Below are 20,050 nucleotides of genomic sequence, written 5' to 3' on the forward strand. Positions count from 1 at the left end.
AAAAACGTCAACACTAACCAATTAATGTCCCATGTTTCTTCTGGGCTCCTTCTCTTGTCTTTCTAATCATAATAAAACCTTTTTGTGCTGTAAGTACTGCTATTGTTGCACCTGTTATATTAATAAAAAAGCTAAGCTTTAGACCTCTTTGGCCCTCTACTGGTATAAATGCACAGCTGCAGCTGAGGTTGTTTTTGAGAGCAGCTATGAGAACAGTATTCTGTTGTATGCATAAACCCATGGGGCCTTTTGTGAGACCAATTTGGAATGTCTGTTGACAACGTCATGGCACATGGAACTACAAGCATAGTTCCATGATCCAGTCACTGTAACAAATCAATTTCCACCCATACCAAAACTATTCACATTATATACTGGCCACACAACTTTGTTTAGTGTGTTCATGGTGCAGGTGGGCAGTCATGTTGGCCTGTAGAGGTTATTTGGGTTAATGCTGGCTGTACATACTGTGGATTAGGGATGACAAAACAGAGTGCTGTCACCTGTTCCTAATCACACAATTTATAGTTGAAAGAGTCATGCAGGTCTTGTTTCCTTTAGCAAATTAATAGCACCACTTCCACACCCTACATGCCATTTTTTAAAACTATTCAACATTATTTTGAGGGATTTACACCCACATTTCATAATTACAGTCAACTCCTTTACCCAGATATAATGGTACTAAATGTAAAATTATATCAGTCCTAAATGTAAAATTATATCAACAGACACACACATTTGTGGGACTAGGATTCAAACCTGAAAATTAATCATTTATTATTTCTGTTCTTCAATTCACCTACATCAGAGCAGCAGTTCAAGGTTTGGCACTGGACTTTCTAACATTACATGTGATGTTTTCTTGTCCTAACCATGTTAAGGCCATTATACAGCATGGTTTCACATAACAGACTATTTTCTAGAGATATGGCAATTGTCAAAAATCAAAACAGTGATCATTAGTAAATATATTAAAGATTATCTGTGCATATACCTCAATTTGAGATGTTTAAGACATGGATCTAACAAGTTACACATCTGCTAGTTCAAGAAAGCATTGCATAATTAAAAAAGGTAAGGAGGTAAAAACATTTTTAAATTTTTTAAGAACTATTTTTAGACAACTATTATCATAATGATTATCAATTCATTTAAAATTTCTCTAAACAAAGGTGAAATAAACAAAACCATATAGACTATGTACTAACTGCACAATGGGAGTTACAATACAAATCTAAGCATTTTGCAGCCACAACATTAAAACAGATTACTAGTAAATTGTTGTGGCTGATACATTTTTTATTTACTTTTGTCAAATCTGTAAAATCTGTAACTGTTTTGAAGTTGTGGCTCATCAATGTATAACCTTAAATGCCTCAAGTTTGTTTTGTTTACTTGAAGTGGATGATAAACACACCCAAGTCCAATATAAGCACACTGCATGCATTCATATCTTGCAATAAAATTAAATCATTAATAATGTACATATTGCATATGCTACTGTTTTTGATATATGTGCTTATAATGCCTTGTGAGCATCACACTTGAAGTATATTTGCCAAAACAAGTGGAGGCATGGTCACACATGCATCGTTTAGTTTGTACTCCGCTCGACCAAGATCAAATGTTTTGTCGTGAGAAACAAATGGGATTACAGTATGATTCAAGTACAGCGTCTTGTAATGTCCTTTTTCTTGCCTTCTTTAAAAAGGTAGATGACTTCTACACAGGCCACACACTGCAGTGTTTCTCTGTGTGTGAGCACAGTGTACACATAACACATTCTGTTGACCCATAACATAGTAGTACTCCCTCAGAGAGTAAGGCAGAAACACGTGACATGTCTTTGATGAGAGAATCCATGTGTCTGGCTGAGCGCCAACATATGAAAGTGATTTATACCAGAACAATGTGAATGATAGAGAGAATCACGACTGCCTTCAGTGTGACGACTTCTGTAAAACCTTAGCTTCCACTATGATGGCGGGATTCTCGATGTCAGCTTTGCTCTGAACCATCCTCAGCTCCAGCTGCGCAGGACTGGGCTTTTTCCCGGGACCAGCCATTTCTGACAGAGAGAAGAGCGGGAGAGCAGATGAGGTGAAACACCAGTTTTTTTGGACTGGCTCATTTAATGATATATAGCATTATGAAGAAAAAAAACTGTTAGGACATTTTTTTTACAATCTTCTGAATGGAATTTGCTTGTTCTCAATAACTTACAATTGCAAGGCCAAATCTGTGAGAAAACAGACAATGTATATAGTTATAATAATCAACTGAGTTGTGTACCTTCTCTTTCTTATTTTGTGTTTTACGGTAGTTGGCATCCATAGTGTTAGATTACTACCTCTTTGTGGATTCAATCATCATCCATTACTCTATCATAATCTGTGTCTCAGACTTGTTTCTAAGCCATCCATATACTAGCTGTCACAATAATGCACACTAATGTAATGCACACTGGTGGCCGACATATCATCACTAAACTAATATAGCATTTACAGCAACAGGAAGTAAACAGTATCTCTTTATATCTGGTGAAAAACAACAACAATTATAATTTGAGGAAGCAAACACTCTTTATCACCACTAAATCTAATATTTATTTTCCTTGGGCCACAACCTACTTCCCCAGGAAACTTCATCCACATCTGTCCTTTACTTTTTGAGCTATGCTGCTCACAAACGGACAAACAAACCAACAACCGCAGCCAAAAACATTACTTCTTTGGCAGAGGTAATGATAATAATAAAGGAAGGAGACAGCAATCTACCATTGGCGTAAGTAATGGTCCTCTTAATGACATGGTGCATCACTGACACGGTCTTTTCACAGGCAGCCTGTAAGCAGCACAAGGGAGACGAGGTTACTTTGAGATGGCATTTATCCATTTGATTTGATTCTTGTGTTGCTACAGACCTTTAGGTCATTTGGGTGATGATGAGTCCAGGCCAGCAACATGGCAGCAAACAGGTCACCCGTCCCCACAAATACAGCATCCACTTTGGGGATGTCCAAGCAGATTTTCTGATTGGCGTTAGTCCCATCTGGTTTCACTGCAGTGATAGACAGATAGGGCAGTATTGTTAAACATGGCAGTGACAGGTGACAAAGAGTTACGTTGATGTAAGTAGCTTTAATTGTAGATACGCTCAATGTGTCATAATGCTAAATAAACATTTCATTCCATTAACTACAACAAATGCTTTGCCCTGTTCACCCACAGGACTAACTATTGCAATTTAATATGAATACACAGTGACAATTTCTTTGCTACGAAGTGAAAAGTCAAAAAGAACTTTACCTATTTTTTTGCTCCCAAGAGCCACCAGGAACTGGTCACCACGTTTAGAGGGCAGGTCAGTACTAGTGAGGACCACAGTCTCTGGACCCATTTTATGAAGCAAGTCCATCACCTGGAAAATATGCAGTGTTTGATTTTATCAAGAACTGAAGTTTTTGCTGTCACTAAATGCAGCAAATAGAAAAAGTTTAGTTACGATATATATGTACCTCAACAGCATCTTCCTCTGTAATAATTTTCCTCCCAGTTAACAGCCTGTGGAAAAACAAATGACCACCCTGTTATCTAATAATTCCAGCACCATCATCATTTACATTGCTTTTATTTTGTTATTGTGGACGAGTACAGGTTTACTCACTCTGCTTCAAATTGGTTGGGTGTGAGGATGTCAGCCAAAGGCACTACTTTGTCCTTATATACTGGCAATAGATTCTCTGGAACATACTGAAACAGGCAGAAAATAACAGCTATGTCTCACATCATTGTGTTTATTTACCTTTTTAAGCAAGACGTGGAATAAAAGCAGCAAATTCATGAATATTTGTTTTATTGACTGAATGTCATATACACTAAAATTTTGCTTTGTGTGCTTCCAAAATGTTTTTCCAGTAGTGTGCAATAAAAATACCAATGTCATAGTTTGATAAATGGTGTGCAAGAAAGATATAGCAAAAAAAATGTTTACCATAGCACCTTGGTCTCCCATAACAGGATCACAAACTGTGGAGAAGAAAACTCACATTCAGATTTGGAAATACCTCAATTAAGCTAGAATTCTGTCAAGTAACATTCTTCTCTTTATATTGAAAAACTAAGTTTACACTCACCATATACCAGGCTTGGGTTGGCTTTCTTTAGCTCCTGAATTATATCAACCACCACTTCCAGGAAGGACGTGTCCCTGCTGTACCCTTGAGAAAGAAAATCAGCAAAGTCTGTTTCACTGACTTGTTTAACATGTTTGCATTTCTGCAATCATACTTAAATACCATCTCTATTTTCACAACACAAAACTGAGTAAATAATAAGGTTCTTAAGTATTTGTGTAGAGATTATATTGGAGAAAGAGTGTTGAAGATGAAGCTGCCGGGCACGATGAAAAGAGGAAGAGCACAGAGAGGGTTAACGGATGTCGTTAAGGAGGACACAAGGAATAGGGAAAAGATCCACTGTGGCAACCCCTAAAGAGAAAAGCCGAAAGTAGAAGAACGTATATTTGTAATTGTTTTTGATTTTTCACATGTTCGTGACACAATCACGCTCATAATTCAAGTGTAACATTTGTCCAAACTCTTCCTTTAAAACACCAAGAGTCAGTCAGAGACATAGTCAAACAGTTGGGTGTCAAAATATCGAAAACATTACATCACATTTTTAAATTTTTTTTCTTTTTTCCTGTAACCTCAACTGACATTTGTGTCACTCACCAGTGAGAATGTAGTCATACTGGTTCACCTTATTGAGTTTGATACCCTCATATAAGACATTCAGCTCCTCTGCTGTGAGCACTTGTCCCTTCCAGTGAGCATAGCCTAGGATTCAAGAGAACACAGGAGGACACTTTTAAGCTCTAGACGCTGCTTGGATTTCATTCAAAATGCAACAATCACAAAAAAGCATCAGCATAACACATTTAGGATGGGTTTTTTTTGAGTGTAAGACAGGGACCGTGAGCTTTTTGCACTGTTTACACAAAAAAAGTGTAAAAACACTCTGGACATCACTGTATTTAATACCCAATACAAAGCCTGGCTATTAAGACACTCTGTTGTCTTTGCTGAAATCTAAAACTAAAACCACTCCTCTCTTTGCTCTATCTTCCCAACCCCCTCTGCCACCGCTGAGGTCCCTCTCCTCTGTGTGGTGTCCTGAGCCAAACAGGGCCTCCACACTGACTGAATGGGATCCTTGTATCCTGAGTTCTAGCTTCCCCCCTCTTTGTTCCCTCTTCACTGTTTACCTAGAATAAACCCTCAAAAACATCCAGGGTGTTCACATGAACCCCAAACCCCCTCCTGCAGTGAGGACTGCAGACAACAACTACAAAATAAGGGGAAGTTTACAGCAAAGTGGAGACGAGCCGTGGTTAAAAGACAAAGTATAGAGTACATTAATGACTACACTGAAAGTAATACTATAACACACACTGGTATAAACTGACCAGTTCCCACAGTAAGAAGAGCAGATGTTTATGTTGCTGCAAATGTTTCCAGCACCTGTGGTGAACAAATTCTTCACTTACTCTGGCAAACCCCATCAACTAAGAAACACTAACTAACATTTTGACTCTATAAAATGAGTTAAGTTTGTGAAATCATATACTGCATTACAAAGAAATACCAAGAAAAGGGGAAATATTTCAGGGTTACATGTGTGAGCAACAATGTTGTGTAAGATCAACAGAAACTTATTCCGCCTACTCGCAACTTACACTGTTGCATGTTTATACTTGATGAACAAGTGACTAACAAAAGAAGAGGCCTCAAAAATGTAACTTTGTTCCTTCTTTTTTTAAAAAAACCCAAAAAACTATATATGATCATAGTTACAGATGGACAAAGCTGTATGTTAAATGTCTGCATGGTTGGAATGATTTTTACCTCTAACATACAGTGGGTACGGAAAGTATTCAGACCCCTTTAAATTGTTCACTCTTTGTTTCATTGCAGTGTGGAGAAAACCATGCACTGCTCATCACCTGCCCAATACAATCCCAACAGTGAAACATGATGGTGGCAGCGCCATGCTATGGCGGTGTTTTTCAGCTGCAGGGACAGGACGACTGGTTGCAATTGAAGGAAAGATGAATGCGGCCAAGTACAGAGATATCCTGGAAAAAAACCCCTTCCAGAGTGCTCAGGACCTCAGACTGGGCCGAAGGTTCACCTTCCAACAAGACAATGACCCTAAGCACACAGCTAAAATAACGAAGGAGTGGCTTCGGAACAACTCTGTGATCATTCTTGACTGACCCAACCAGAGCCCTGACCTAAACTCAATTGAGCATCTCTGGAGAGACCTGAAAATGGCTGTTCACCATCCAACCTGACAAAACTGGAGAGGATCTGCAAGGAAGAATGGCAGAGGATCCCCAAATCCAGGTGTGAAAAACTTGTTGCATCATTCCCAAGAAGACTCATGGCTGTACTAGCTCAAAAGGATGCTTCTACTCAATACTGAGCAAATTTCAGTTTTTCTTTTTTAATAAATTTGCAAAAATTTCTACATTTCTGTTTTTTTCTGTCAAGATGGGGTGCTGAGTGTACATTAATGAGAAATAAAGTGAACTTTTTTGATTTTTAGCAAATGGCTGCAATGAAACAAAGAGTGGAACATTTAAAGGGGTCTGAATACTTTCCGTACCCACTGTAAAAGTAGCAAAAGTCAGTTTACCATCTACAACATGCTATGTTTTTTCCACACATCATACTTGGATGAACATGCTCTGTTATTGTGAGCCTGCTTGTAAACTGATAAGCGAGGGGTTAGCTTTCTTAAGTAACCAAGCCCACTGTTATCGAATTAAACTGACAAAGCTGACCATCCAAAGGATTGTAAACTAACAAGGCAAAGTACAGGCAGAGTGATTAACTCTGTACATTAGACCTTTGCCCCAACATCTAAACCACCTCATTAAAAAAACACAGAGGAGTCTTCCTGTTAATAAAACATTTCATTTGCATCAATAGTTTCCTACCTCAAACAACTTTGGGTGTATCCACCCTGTTTCACTTTTACTGAGTGGTGCTTTCCTGAGAAGCAGTGTTACATTATGTATGTCAAGGTGTTTAAACGGTTGACTTTCACAGGAAGTCAGAAATGATTAATCTATTTCAAGAAACTGAGGGTGGGGGAAAAGCCAACTAATTTTCCACATAATGCGAATTGTTAAGTCCCTCAGCTGACCTGTGTGATTGGAGAACTGCACCGAGTTGACGGAGTCCACTTCAAAGCCCAGCACCTGACAAAAGAGCCAATGAAGCAGTTGTTAACACAGAGAACAATGACGTCTGAGTTGTATTTTACTGTGGGAACAGAACGACGAGGATTACTGTTCATCATCCATTCATTTCATCCGTGTCAGGGCATGGGAATTTATTTTAATATCGCTAGAACTGTGTTAAAAAGGACGATAAATCCAATAAAGAGTTTGGAATGTTATATGTTTACAGTTCATACAGACATAACTTATGTCGACATGATCTCTTCCTTGGAAAAAAATCATGGTAATCTGATGGTAGAGCGAGTCGCCTTTCAACTTAAAGGTTGTGGGTTAAATTCCTGGCTCTGCTAGTCTACATGCCAATGTGTCCTTGGATAGGACACTTAGCCCCCAGTTGCTCATGAATGGGTATGTGTGATAGAAAACTGAACATAGATGTATGTATGAATGAATGTGAGAGAATGGCAAAACTGGAGCGTACAGCAGCTTTGAGTGGTCATCAAGACCATATTACATAATCAAATAAGATCTAAGGTTCATCAGGTTTATCAGTAGGGAATGCTGACCCAGCATTACAACTATGATTGTCCTATTCTTTTCTTGATTTGACACAGTTTTTTTCTTGTGCAGTTTATTGCATACTGTATTTGTATACAGTTGTAACCCTGTTATACATTCACCAAGAGTACTTGTATCTGGTGATCACTATACTATTTCTATGTGCAGCCTCTATCAGTTGTCTCAGGATTCCACAAGATGGTGGAAACTTCTCCTTCATAAAATGCAGATTTATGAGCTGCACCTGAGGCTGTGACATCGTTTCTACAGGATTAACCAAACAATGTCATGTTTATGGAACCAATCTGACAACACTTTTGCTCTTCTGACCATGGAGGTTACAACAACGATAGTCAGCAACAATACTATGAGTACCATTACACGATGTGCATCTACAATGGACCCATGGACATAAGGCGGTCTGAATCAATAGTATTCAAGTTGTTTTTGCAGTTAAGTGCTGTTGACTACCTAAAAAGGCCCTAATTGAGTGTAAATACCAGGTATTTGGTGACCTGTCTCCACAACATATGCCGACATTTATGTATAAAGTGAAATTAGCATTTTTATTTTAGTTTTTTAAAACAATACTTTGGTAATGTATTTTTCCTTATTATTTCATTTTTATTATCACAGCTATGCGAGTTAAATATAAGCAAAATGTAAAACAGCCGGTGGTTGAAGACGACTTTTCCAAACTGCTTTCGTCTAAAGTTTTATTCAGTCTTTCTCTATCCTGGAACACCAAACTGAGCCGGTTCACGAAGCTCATGTGTAGGTGAGATCCGGTTCTTACTTACCTGCAACGGGAATGTTGCTGACTTGTTCCCAACGTATCCCCTGACAACGTGACTCTGAATGGACAACACGCGACACTCCATGACCGCAGCTGCACTGAACTGCGAACAAACACTGAGCAAAAGGCAACAGAGGTTTTCTGGTCCCAACTACAGCATTAAGACGTGCACAGGATTAGGTGTTCTCGGTCAAGTGTGCGATGAATAACTTCAACACTGAAGGACAGAAGTGGCGTTGCTGCTCATTCACTGTTTTTTTCCTCAGGCGGCTGATAGGACACCTAAACTGGTGCGTTCAGGTTCACCAAAAAACATGGGACACATGAGAGACGCCCACTTCTTTACCATTGAATTTACTTCAAACTGTAGATCCTGTTCTGTGCAGTTAGATATTGAATTTTCCACACAGTGACACAACTAATAGATAGCATGGACTTCTACTAAGTAATCCTTCACATTCATCTACATAGTTATTAAACAACAAAAGTACTAATATATCATTACTGCTTTTAAAGCTGATTCATAGTAGATTCAGTGTTCACATTGACTTTGTAAAGAGACTATTATTTGAAATGTATTTTTAAGTGTCTTCACAGGTTATATGGAAAATATGCCAGAATTCTTTTGTGAAAAACTACTATACCATATACTGGCTTTTGCCATGAACATGTTTTCTTTTTATGGTTCAAATCTTTGAGTCTTTAAAATATTTCATTTAAAGTGGACCAGAGTAAGACGAGCCATGCTTTCGAACATAGCTAATGGGGATCTAATAAATTATGAAATCAAATAAACAATTGCAAGTAATTAGAGACAGTCAATGTTATATATATATATATATATATATATATATATATATATATATATATATATATATATTGAGATTCTTTTTTTGTCCTCTAATGTTGGTCTAGTCCACTTATTTAATGTTAAAGTTCCAGGTTAAAGGTTAAAGGTAACTAACATTCCACCGTGACTCAGGTGATAGCAACAACCCAAAACTGTGTCAGAGGGTGAATGACCTGCATGTTTAACATGACTCTTTAAAACCATAAACAACACACAGTGTGTCTCAGAGGTTAAATACCCGCTCGTCAAAAATGAAGAAGCCTCTTTGATGAGAGTTTAAATATTGTCAAAAAAACCTCAAGGGAGTCCAGGTGCCCACCATCTATATTCCTGAAGTCGTGGGGGAATGGCCTTTAAAGTGGAACAGAACAGATTTAAAACATTTAGAACAAGCCTGGGTAACCCATTAGCTAATAAAATTGTACAAATATAAAACATTAAACTGTTCAATGATAGCCAGATAGATTTTAATTAAGAGTGTGGGAAAAGGTCAGATCCTCTGGTTTTTGAATGAAGGCCTCATCATCAATTACAGGAGGAAAATACCAGACATATTTTTCAATGATGTGTGTTATATAAATCAAAAATAATAGATATATTTTATTTATTATATTATTGCTGTTACTGATAATATTGTCAGTATGTAACACAAAAATGTTCATTTAAAAACAAAGTTAAATGATACATAAACAGTTTACTATGAGCTACAAATGGTGAAACATGTACGTTACTAATGTCGTGTTGCGTTGTAGCTGGATTTATTATTTATTATTTTGCCACAGCAACAGCTAACCCGCTAGCTACTATTCTAGAATCCAATGCTAGCACCATGGCAAGCAGTTTTAACATTTAACTGGTACACAGTTCACTACTGATATCTGCGACGTCACTCTAGTCAAAACTACAGATACATATATCTGCAATTCAGTTTTTACTAGTCAAAATGGCATCACAAATATCTGCCGGCGGATATCCGCAACTGAATTGTAGATATCTGTAATTCCAGTTTTAGGTATCTACGTCATTATGACTAGTCATAATTCAAGTTCAAAAATATCTTTAACTATCCTCAATTGAAGTTATCTACATTGTCTTTTTTAGATGTGAATTGCAGAAATCTATAATGACAAACCCTATACACACTAATAGCAAAAGTGATGTCATTCTGACTAGTAAAAAAATTAATTATGGATATCCGTTTTGTCATTTTGACTAATAAGAACCGAATTATGGATATTTGTAACGTCATTCCGACTAGTACTGAATTACGGATATCTGTGCTGTAATTTTGACAAGTAAATAGTGAAGTTATATTTGTGATGTCATTTTCACAAGTAAATATCTACATTTACAACATTTCGTTATCTACAACAAGGCTACTAACATACTATTTTTTCTTTATTGCAAAAAGGTACAAGAAAGAAACAGTACAGAGGTAATTAAAGTCATATTGCATTAGTGAACAAATAAAGAGCACAAACTTTACAATACAATTTTGCCAGGGTAGCCTACTAACATACTCGTCACAATGGAATTACGTCAAAATGACGTCACAGAGTAGCACCCGTTAGTTTAGCTAACACCTCCCACGACTACAATAGCCTCTCTTCAAAAACTTCTCGCTGTGTTCCTCTGAACTTCTAACTCCCCACACACTGTGGTGGACACCTCCCTCAGTAACTAGTGACCAAACAACACAGCGAAACACTTACATGTACAATACCAACCGTTACGATATAATTTATAAATCTAAGTGATTCCTATGCCCTTTGTTTTCAGAAAAACATTGAAAATATTACTTGTCATTTCAGCAAATATGACAACATCAAAGACATGAACAGTGTTCGGCGTTTCCTCGAACTAAGATGTGAACTGAATGTGAATATCTCTCCGCTCGTGAACAGACTGTATTCATCCACTCAGCCTGGAAGTAAGTAGACCCTTTACGTAGAGCCTGACGCTCACGTCTTGCCGGGGGGCGGAGCCAGGTATCCGCTATAATGACACGTAAGACTCCTGCGTAATTTTTAAGGAAGACGCCTCACATTTCCCGTAATTGGATGGTGGATACGACTGCTTCTCCTCTGAGTTGATGAGTAATTGAGCTGTCTGGGACCAGTGGCTTCTTCTTCTGGATCCGCAAAAGAGACGCACGCTTCTCGGGGAGAGCAGCCGACGCACAAGATGAGGTTTTCGGCGCTCTTGTCTGTGCTGCGGTCGGTCGGCCCGGTGATAATCGGCATTTCTTTGGGCTTCACGCTGAGTTTGTTAAGTGTAAACTGGACAGACGAAGCGTGTTATGTGGACGTCAAGGAGGGCGAGGACACGAGTTTGGCTCAGGACGGACTGCTCAAAGGAGCCCGAAAGCCCAACTCCATTTCCAGCCTCAACGATGTGGAGTCAGAGGAGGATTTTGAACCAAGGATAGTTCCATATAAACAGGTCCAGAGTGCAGCGAAGAAAGTTTTCAGGTAAGTGTCGTGTGTGTCTACTCTCTGCTCAACTCAACAGAAATAGTATTTATGTGTTTGTTTTGAATACTCGCCTCAGTTTTATAGTTTACAGTAGAGCAGGCCTCACTGTAGCTCATCATCCCCAGTAAATTAAGGATATACAGCAGCAGTCATTATGTTAGTCCACATTATACACGTCGACTGTCACATATTGAAAAAAGCAACACATAAAAGGCTATTGTAGCTAATGTGAATGATGGGAAAGCTCACCCAAAAGTGTATAAAACACAATATTAAATTAAAACAGAATGACAACAATAACTGTGGAATAATAAATGTAGTACAATATGTAGTAAATAGATTAAAAAACAACAACAACTGAATGACAGACACTATAATACATTAATCAATAAAAGCTTAAACTAAACGACTTTGAGTGGGATGTGACACATATATAATATACAGTATTATGGAATGAAAAACCAGAAGTGTGAAAGTGGTGGATTTCCATTGTCAGTATAATACATTAGCAATAACTGTTTGTCTCTTAAACAAAATGTAAGGTAAAGGGATTCTGGTGTGTAGAGTTTGCGCTATAACATCTCAAATTGTAATTATTTTGGTCAGGATAATCAATTTTTCATAATGCCTAGACAGGATTAAATATAATACATTATAGTTAATACGCTACTATCTAAAAACCAAAGGCCAGGAATTACGAAGTATATTACAGAATAAAAAAGTATACAAAACGACAAAATATAACACCAAATGACAAATTAAGCTGATAAACCAAATGTTATTAACTTGGTAAGTAACTGAGTAAAAACAAAAAAAGCTGGAATCAAAAGACTCCATGAATGAATCCATAATAAGTCGACTTCCCTTTTCCCTCGGCTGATTTCTACATTCCTACAGTGTAGCTAAGTTTAACTACATATTTTGTGGCAATATTTTATGCAGAAGGACATCTGTCCAAAACTTTTCCTGGATAGACTCCTTGTTTGAATGTTTCGCCCTCACACTCACAGAGTGGTTGCATTTCATTGCATTTCTGAGAAAGTGTTTTCCCCTTAGACAAGTTGTGCTGAGGTGTAGCAGTGTGTACATTGAGAGGTAGGGCTGAAACATTACACATCGGAGGATAAAAGATCTGTTTGTTTGCTCAGTTCATTCATTAATTGCAATGGGATGTTCTAAAAGTAGTGGGGGGAAAAATGACAAGCACAATTGTTAAGTGCCTAAATAGACGAGTTCAAATTTGTTTGGTTTAAACAGCAGTCCAAAACCAAAATACATTTAATTTACTATCAGGGGTTGGATCGATACTGTGAAATATTGCAATATTTTCCATGGCGATATTATTGGCTTTTGAGGCACTGTGTATCAGGGTTTTTGTTTTCCATATGATTTTAACCAATGTTGCAAATAATAAATTTTCTATTTAATAATTATTAATAATTTACATTTCCGTCCACTAGATGGTGCCAGGTGCTCACTCTGTGTATATCTGTGATTTTGCAATATCAAAGCGTGACTTAAATATCGCTATACTATCATATTGCGATTCCCAGCCCTTTACTATCAACTATTAATTATCAATAAATTCTCTTTCAATCCAGTAAAAGTCGCATCACTAACAAGATCCCAAATGGATGATGTCAGTATACCACAGAAATGATAGAAATTCTAATTCACAGTGCGACTTCTAGCAGGTTTTTTCATAGTTCCATTTATTTTAATACAAGTTAAGAAAATGGAACCTGAAAGTTACTCAAAGAATTGTTTAAAATGATATCTTTTGTTGTAATGTATAGCTTTGTTCAGTGTTTTTTGCACAGTTTTTTTTCCAACAGTGATTTGATGTCTTTTTCCAGGGCTAGATACATAAGCACCGAGTTGGGGATGCGAGAGCGTTTGTTTGTCGGGGTCCTGACATCCAAAAACAGCATAAACACAATGGGTGTCGCCGTCAATCGCACCATTAGCCATCACCTGGACTCCGTGATCTTCTTCACCGGCACGCACAACCGCAAAGTCCCTCATGGCATGTTCACGGTTTCCCATGGAGACGAGAGGCTGATATGGAACATGTTTCAGACCGTCAAATACATCTTTGACCATTACATCAATGAATACGACTGGTTTTACTTTGTCCAAGACGACACCTACACCGAGGCGGACAGGATCAAAACCCTGGTGGATCACCTGAGTATGGACCGAGAGCTTTACATGGGCAGTCCCGAGGAGTTCATCGGTGGGGAGATGGAAGGGAAGTATTGCTATGGAGGCTTTGGATACCTCCTGTCACGTACCTTGCTCCTGCGACTCCAGCCCTTCTTGGAAAACTGCAGGAACGATATCCTGAGCGCCAGGCCCGACGAGTGGCTCGGGAGATGCATCATCGATTACACCAACATAAATTGTGTCGGTGAATTTGAGGTAGGCTGTGTGTGTACTTCAGTGTCATTTCATAGCATGATCTTTAGTGTCTTTACTTGGAGAGACACACACAAACGTATGTGGCTAACAGGCACATCCGTTGTGATGTAGTCATGTCCATGTCACACACGGATAAAAATATCTCAAGTCTTTGGAATGCAGTGAGACTTTAAGTACGTCTTTTGATACCCGGGGCAAAGAAGTAGGTCACACTGGTTTTTCTCCAGCAAATAAACTCAGAACCTCCATCATCCAGACTAAGCTGCTGAATCAGTTGGTGATAGGACGCTCTCAGACATGTTTGTATCCCTACACATATTGAACACATTGAAAAAGCTGCATTGGTAATCTGTTTTTGTCCATAGTTAAATGCTTTTATTAATTCAGTGACGCTGCTGCAGCAACTTCAGTCATCTCGGCAGCTCCCAGGCTTGGTAGGTCACTTGGTAACGTCATGGCATTACAGAAGCGCAGCACCTCAAGCACCTTAGCTGAAAACTTTATTAGACGTTGCATGTGAACGGCCACTAAGAGCGTCACTCGGAACAGCTGTGTGAGAGAGGTTACGGCACAGAGTTCTCCACGGAAAAAAAACAGAACCCATCAAGACAGAAATCACGCGTTGCCCCGGGACACCACTAAAAACTGACGGCAATATAAAATTGTAATTGCCATGCCAGCACAGAGTGGTATTTATATTACAGAGTAGATTGCTAATACCCTTTAGCCTTTCATTTTTTCCATGGATCCAGCAGTTGCAGCAGCAGCATAGAATGGATAAACAGCCAAGTAGAGCACAGCTGAGTCCACCCTTGCTTAAGTTCATTGGTGTGAAAATCTCCTGTGGGTCAACATGCTGTGCTCCTGTAATGTCATTAGCATTTAAAGTCAAACAAGCTCTTTAGAACCTTGATCTGCCCCCACTGCCCTTTGAGTTGATTGCATTCTGCAGTTGTCCTTCTCCATTAGTTGCAGAGAGCTTGTCACAAAATGTAAATTTTACAATTGACACATTACACGTGCAGGTGTAAAAAATATTATTGACTTATTTTAACCATTAACCAAAGCAGGAAACCGTGTTGTTTCTTACTTTTGAGTAACTTGCAAGGGGTTAGTCAAGGCAGAAGAGCAGCAAGGGGGAAGTTGAAAAGGGCTTGTATAGGTAAGAAAGTGCTTGAACACAGAGCCAGACATCAATCTCACTATTTAGAGAGAACATTGGTGACAATTAGACACAGGCAGTGCTTTTGTAAGTGCACCGCAACAGGCTGTAAGCTGTGGGCAAACATTTGCAAGAGTGGCCTCATTGCTCTGCTAAGCAGCATCTCCACTCTTTGTTCTTTTAATAGCCCGATCAGATTGGGTTCACTTTTTTAATCACTCAAGCTCCTTAGGTGGTTTCTTTGTTTTCAGTCTAAATGACTGTGTCTTCATGTGGAATTTGTCAGTCCATTTGCAGGCGTCACCTTTAAATTAAAGTGTTAAATTTAACTGTTGATTATAGTTTCTAACTATATGACCCTAGTGAAATTAAGTCGTTGTATAACAACATTGTTCTGTCTTTTACTTCTCTATGCAACTGTGGTTGTTAAGCACTCTGTTAGCCTCCTGGATAGCATGTAATGTCAATTTGAATGGAAAAAGTGTGTCATGATAACCGAGTTGAGAAGAGCACAAAGCTTCTTTTTGTCGTGCCAGATTTACGGTGGCTCATGAAAAGACCTCTCTGTTTCTTCTCAGGGGCATCAGTACCACCATTATGAGTTGGGGAAAAACTCTGATCCAAGCAAAGAGCAGAGTGAACATTTCAAGACGGCTCTGACCGTGCACCCAGTCTCTGACCCCGAACAGATGTATCGGCTGCACAGATTCTTCACCGAGATTGAACTCCAGAAGACGTACGATGAGATCGCTAAGCTGCAGGTAAGCCAATCTCCAAGTGTCACAAATAACCTGTGGTTCTGTCAAAAATAAAACCTCTTCCTCCTCCGGCCTCCAATGGTAAGTACGATTTGTTTTTCACGAGTATGTTGGTCTGAATTCTTCATCTCGTCTCTCCACAGAAAGAAATAAAGAACGTCAGTGTGGTTGCTTTTGAGGGCAACCGAAGTGCCCATTGGCCGGTGGGGATCAATCCGCCTTTTGAGCCCAAATCCCGGTTTGAAGTTCTAAAGTGGGAGTACTTCACAGAGGAAGAGATCTATTCATGCATTGACGGCTCCCCCAAGTGTGAGCTGCAGGGCGTTGACCGCATGGACGTGGCCGATGTCATTGACACGGCCATCCTCGAGCTGAACAAGAAGTACAAGCCTGTTTTACACTTGAAGAAGCAGCATCTAATTAATGGTTACAGGCGCTTTGACCCCATCAGAGGCATGGAGTACACTCTGGACCTTCAGCTTGAGGTCGTTAACCAGAAAGGTCACAGTCGTTCCATCAGCAAGAGGGTTCACCTGGTGCGACCTTTAAGCCAAATAGAGATAATTCCCATGCCCTATGTCACTGAAGCCACAAGGGTTCACATCATTATACCTCTGACTCTGCAGGACCGGGGCCATGTCGACCATTTGCTTGAAGTCTTTGCCTCAAACGCCTTTGAGACGAGTGAAAACGCCATCCTGACGTTCTTGTTCATTTATGACCCCGTGGAGGCGCAGCAGGTCAATCAGAACGACATATTTGCCAGTGTGAAGACTCAGATTAACACTTATGAACGCAAATACCCCACAGTGAAAATCCCTTGGATAAGTGTCAAGACGGAAACACCCTCCCAGATTAAGTTCATGGACATAATCTCGAAGAAGCACCCAGTTGACACACTGTTTTTCTTGGCCAGCGTCACCACAACTGTCAATACTGAATTCCTGAACCGCTGCCGCATGAATTCCATCAACAACTGGCAGGTGTTCTTTCCCATTCATTTCCAGGACTACAATCCCGACGTGGCCTATCACAACCAGCAGCATCCGGCCACCGTGGACCTGGTCAAAGACGCAGGCCACTTTGACCGCAAGTCGTTTGACGAGTCGTGCTTCTACAACTCGGACTACATGGCGACACGCACGCGGATGGCGGCCGACGTTCAAGAGAACGAGGAGATCCTGGAGACGATAGACATCTACGACATGTTCGTAAAGTACTCGGGTCTGCACGTGTTCAGGGCCGTGGAGCCGGCGTTGCATCAGCAGTACCGCTACCAAGCCTGCAATCCGCGCCTCAGCGAAGACGTCTACCACAGGTGTGTTCAGAGTAACTTGGAAGGTCTGGGTTCGCGCTCCCAGCTCGCGATGCTGCTGTTTGAACAAGAGCAAGGAAACAGCACTTGAACGCACCACAGAAAATGTCTGTCCAGCACTTGATTTCAAACGGATGTGAACAGCTAGAATGTTTGCGGTGCGGTAAACACAGCTTATGTTTGAAGATGTGGTTACACGTCGTGCGTGATCAAGGGTTATTTGGTTTGTTCATCGTGCAGTTACATTCATAAAGAAACTTTTTTTTTTGTATAAGTGTTTACATTACTCATCCTTACAGATGAGTACCAAGTACCAAAAAACTTTTGCTTGAGTTGTGTGGGGGCGATTTTGGACCACTGGAGGGCAGAAACCCAAAGCAGCAGAGACTTGAGGTACGAAAAGCTTCCCCCAATTCTGCGTAAGGTGTTACACGAGCGGCTGGTGTTGCCTTCATCTCAAAGTGTTCAGTGAAATTCCAATAATCACAGTAGGGATTTTATTCTTGGCGTGTTCCACCAACTCCTCGATTAAATACCTCGCTCAGTACGACTTTGCAGACAATAGGCTCGGTGGAACCAGTGTGCTTAGAACTGCCGCATGAGATTGGGGATTAAGCGAATGGGGTACTACAGCGAGTAAACAGGGAGAAGCTTTATTGCTTCTCGGTAGGATCAGAACAACCAGCAGCTATGTTTTCACAGTTCATTGAATGTTCATTTGATTGGATTATCAAGGATATTCAAAAAGGAGGTTTGTTGCATAGTTTGAATAGTTAGTTGATGTCGTGTATGGGCCGTTTTCCCAGTAGACGTTTTGATGATATCTCAGTGCGACATGACTGCGTTACAGTGAGTCAGCAGCGTGGTCAAGGCCAGGACCCTGACACTGAGGCGGCTAAATGAAATTCAGCGATCGTTCAGCTTATTATTTACACCAGTTTTTGCTGCTGTGACATTTAAAATGTCCGCTGTGGAAAAAGGCCCCCGTGCACCCCCAGTTTGTTTGCCCTTTCACATAAGGGCAACGAAACACTGAGTTTTTGATATTTACTGATTTGTGTGTGTGTGTGTGTGTGTGTGTTTTTTTAAAAGCACATCTTTGTATTTGTGCCTTGACACTGACTTTTCCTATGCTGACTGTTTTTTTTTATTAATCCAGATGTCACACGTCTGACGTATTTCATTATAATTTTAGTAATAATTCCACTGTGGATGAAACCTGTCACTATGAAAACAGCATTTATATTAGGAGGAGACTTGAAAAATATCGATACGTGCCTCAAATCATAGAAGATGAAATTATCATCAGCAGTTCTTCAGTCTTCAGAGATTATCCTCGTCAGCCAGCAGTGTCTATTCAGTTTTTCTGTGTTGCAAAAACAAAAGTATACATGCATAATGAAGTAAGCGGTACTGAATTAGTTAAGAAATGACTGAAAATACGAATGTATTATGAAATATCTTTCCATGTCACCAAGTATAGACGGTTTTTAGCGTGACTGCTCCAAAGTGTTGTTGTTTTTACTGTATTGTACAAACGTTTGTAAGTTATTGAATGTTGAATCATTGTCCTCCACTTACTGGCTACTTTCTCCCAGTTGCAGAACAATCCAGTGTGTGTGTGTGTTTTGTGGAGCGAGCGGTGCCTGATGGCAGGTAGTTATTAGTAGATAATAATGTGCAATATTACTGATAACACACCTCGACAGATGTCTGATGGAGGACACGACTTTTGATGTCTTGGGATATTTGCTGCACGTACGGCAGTGTGTGTATATATCACAATACTGCTCCTGACATTGCATAAATTAAGACTTTGCTGAGTAAATACACTGTTATCACTTTTTAAGAAGACCTTTTAACGTATTTTGCCGACAGTACATAAAGACCGGGGCGAGTCACTTAATAAGACCCTGAGTTATAAACACTAAGTCCACGTTAGTTGATCATAAAACAGTGTTTAATTTATTCTGCTATGTGAGCACAGACTTTAGTTTAGTTTTGCATTTATATTGCGACGCATCTCTTCTGACGAGAGCAGTCTTTCAGTGTCTCCGTGATTCTGTGTGACGTTAATAAAACGAAGACTGGGTTCTTCCAAAAACCACTGTGAAAGTTAAGAGGGCTCGCATGAAGTTGTTGTGTCGATGTGCGTCATCTTTGCCCCGAGTGTGGCAGACGATTGACCTCGTGTCGGTGATTCATCGCTGAGCAGCAAACATATTTGTCACGTCTTTATACATTTTCGCATATTCTATGTACTTCTGCACGAACAGAGGCTATTTCCTGTACATTTATAAATATTCTATAGACACTATTTTCCAACCTTTTTTTTTTTTTTAAGCTTTATTATTCCTTTGTTGACACAAATATATGCTGCATCTTTCTTTGTACTTGTTCTGAAAAGCATTTCTATTTTTTACCATGAAGACCATTTTAAAATGTGTGTTTTTTCTCCTTGA

At 39.5% G+C, this 20,050-nt stretch overlaps 2 protein-coding genes across 2 annotated transcripts; one reads left to right on the forward strand and one right to left on the reverse strand.

The window, feature by feature from the left end:
- Window positions 1–755: 755 nt before the first annotated feature.
- LOC122765555 (pyridoxal kinase-like) lies at window positions 756–8,883 on the reverse strand. The gene is made up of 11 exons (XM_044019874.1): window positions 8,613–8,883; window positions 7,218–7,272; window positions 4,739–4,843; window positions 4,139–4,222; window positions 3,997–4,031; window positions 3,670–3,755; window positions 3,521–3,566; window positions 3,312–3,423; window positions 2,927–3,063; window positions 2,781–2,847; window positions 756–2,071 (listed from the first exon to the last, which is right to left on the reverse strand). Exons 1-11 carry the CDS (start codon window positions 8,691–8,693, stop codon window positions 1,944–1,946), a joined length of 936 nt encoding a protein of 311 aa, XP_043875809.1. The 5' UTR covers window positions 8,694–8,883; the 3' UTR covers window positions 756–1,943.
- A 2,418-nt stretch (window positions 8,884–11,301) lies between these two features.
- chpfa (chondroitin polymerizing factor a) lies at window positions 11,302–18,193 on the forward strand. The gene is made up of 4 exons (XM_044019433.1): window positions 11,302–11,929; window positions 13,789–14,353; window positions 16,094–16,276; window positions 16,417–18,193. The coding sequence occupies exons 1-4, from the start codon at window positions 11,643–11,645 to the stop codon at window positions 17,677–17,679; spliced, it is 2,298 nt and encodes a 765-aa protein (XP_043875368.1). The 5' UTR covers window positions 11,302–11,642; the 3' UTR covers window positions 17,680–18,193.
- The last annotated feature ends 1,857 nt before the right edge of the window (window positions 18,194–20,050 follow it).

This window comes from Solea senegalensis, linkage group LG2 (assembly GCF_019176455.1).
Source record: "Solea senegalensis isolate Sse05_10M linkage group LG2, IFAPA_SoseM_1, whole genome shotgun sequence".
Taxonomy (NCBI): Eukaryota; Metazoa; Chordata; class Actinopteri; order Pleuronectiformes; family Soleidae; genus Solea; species Solea senegalensis.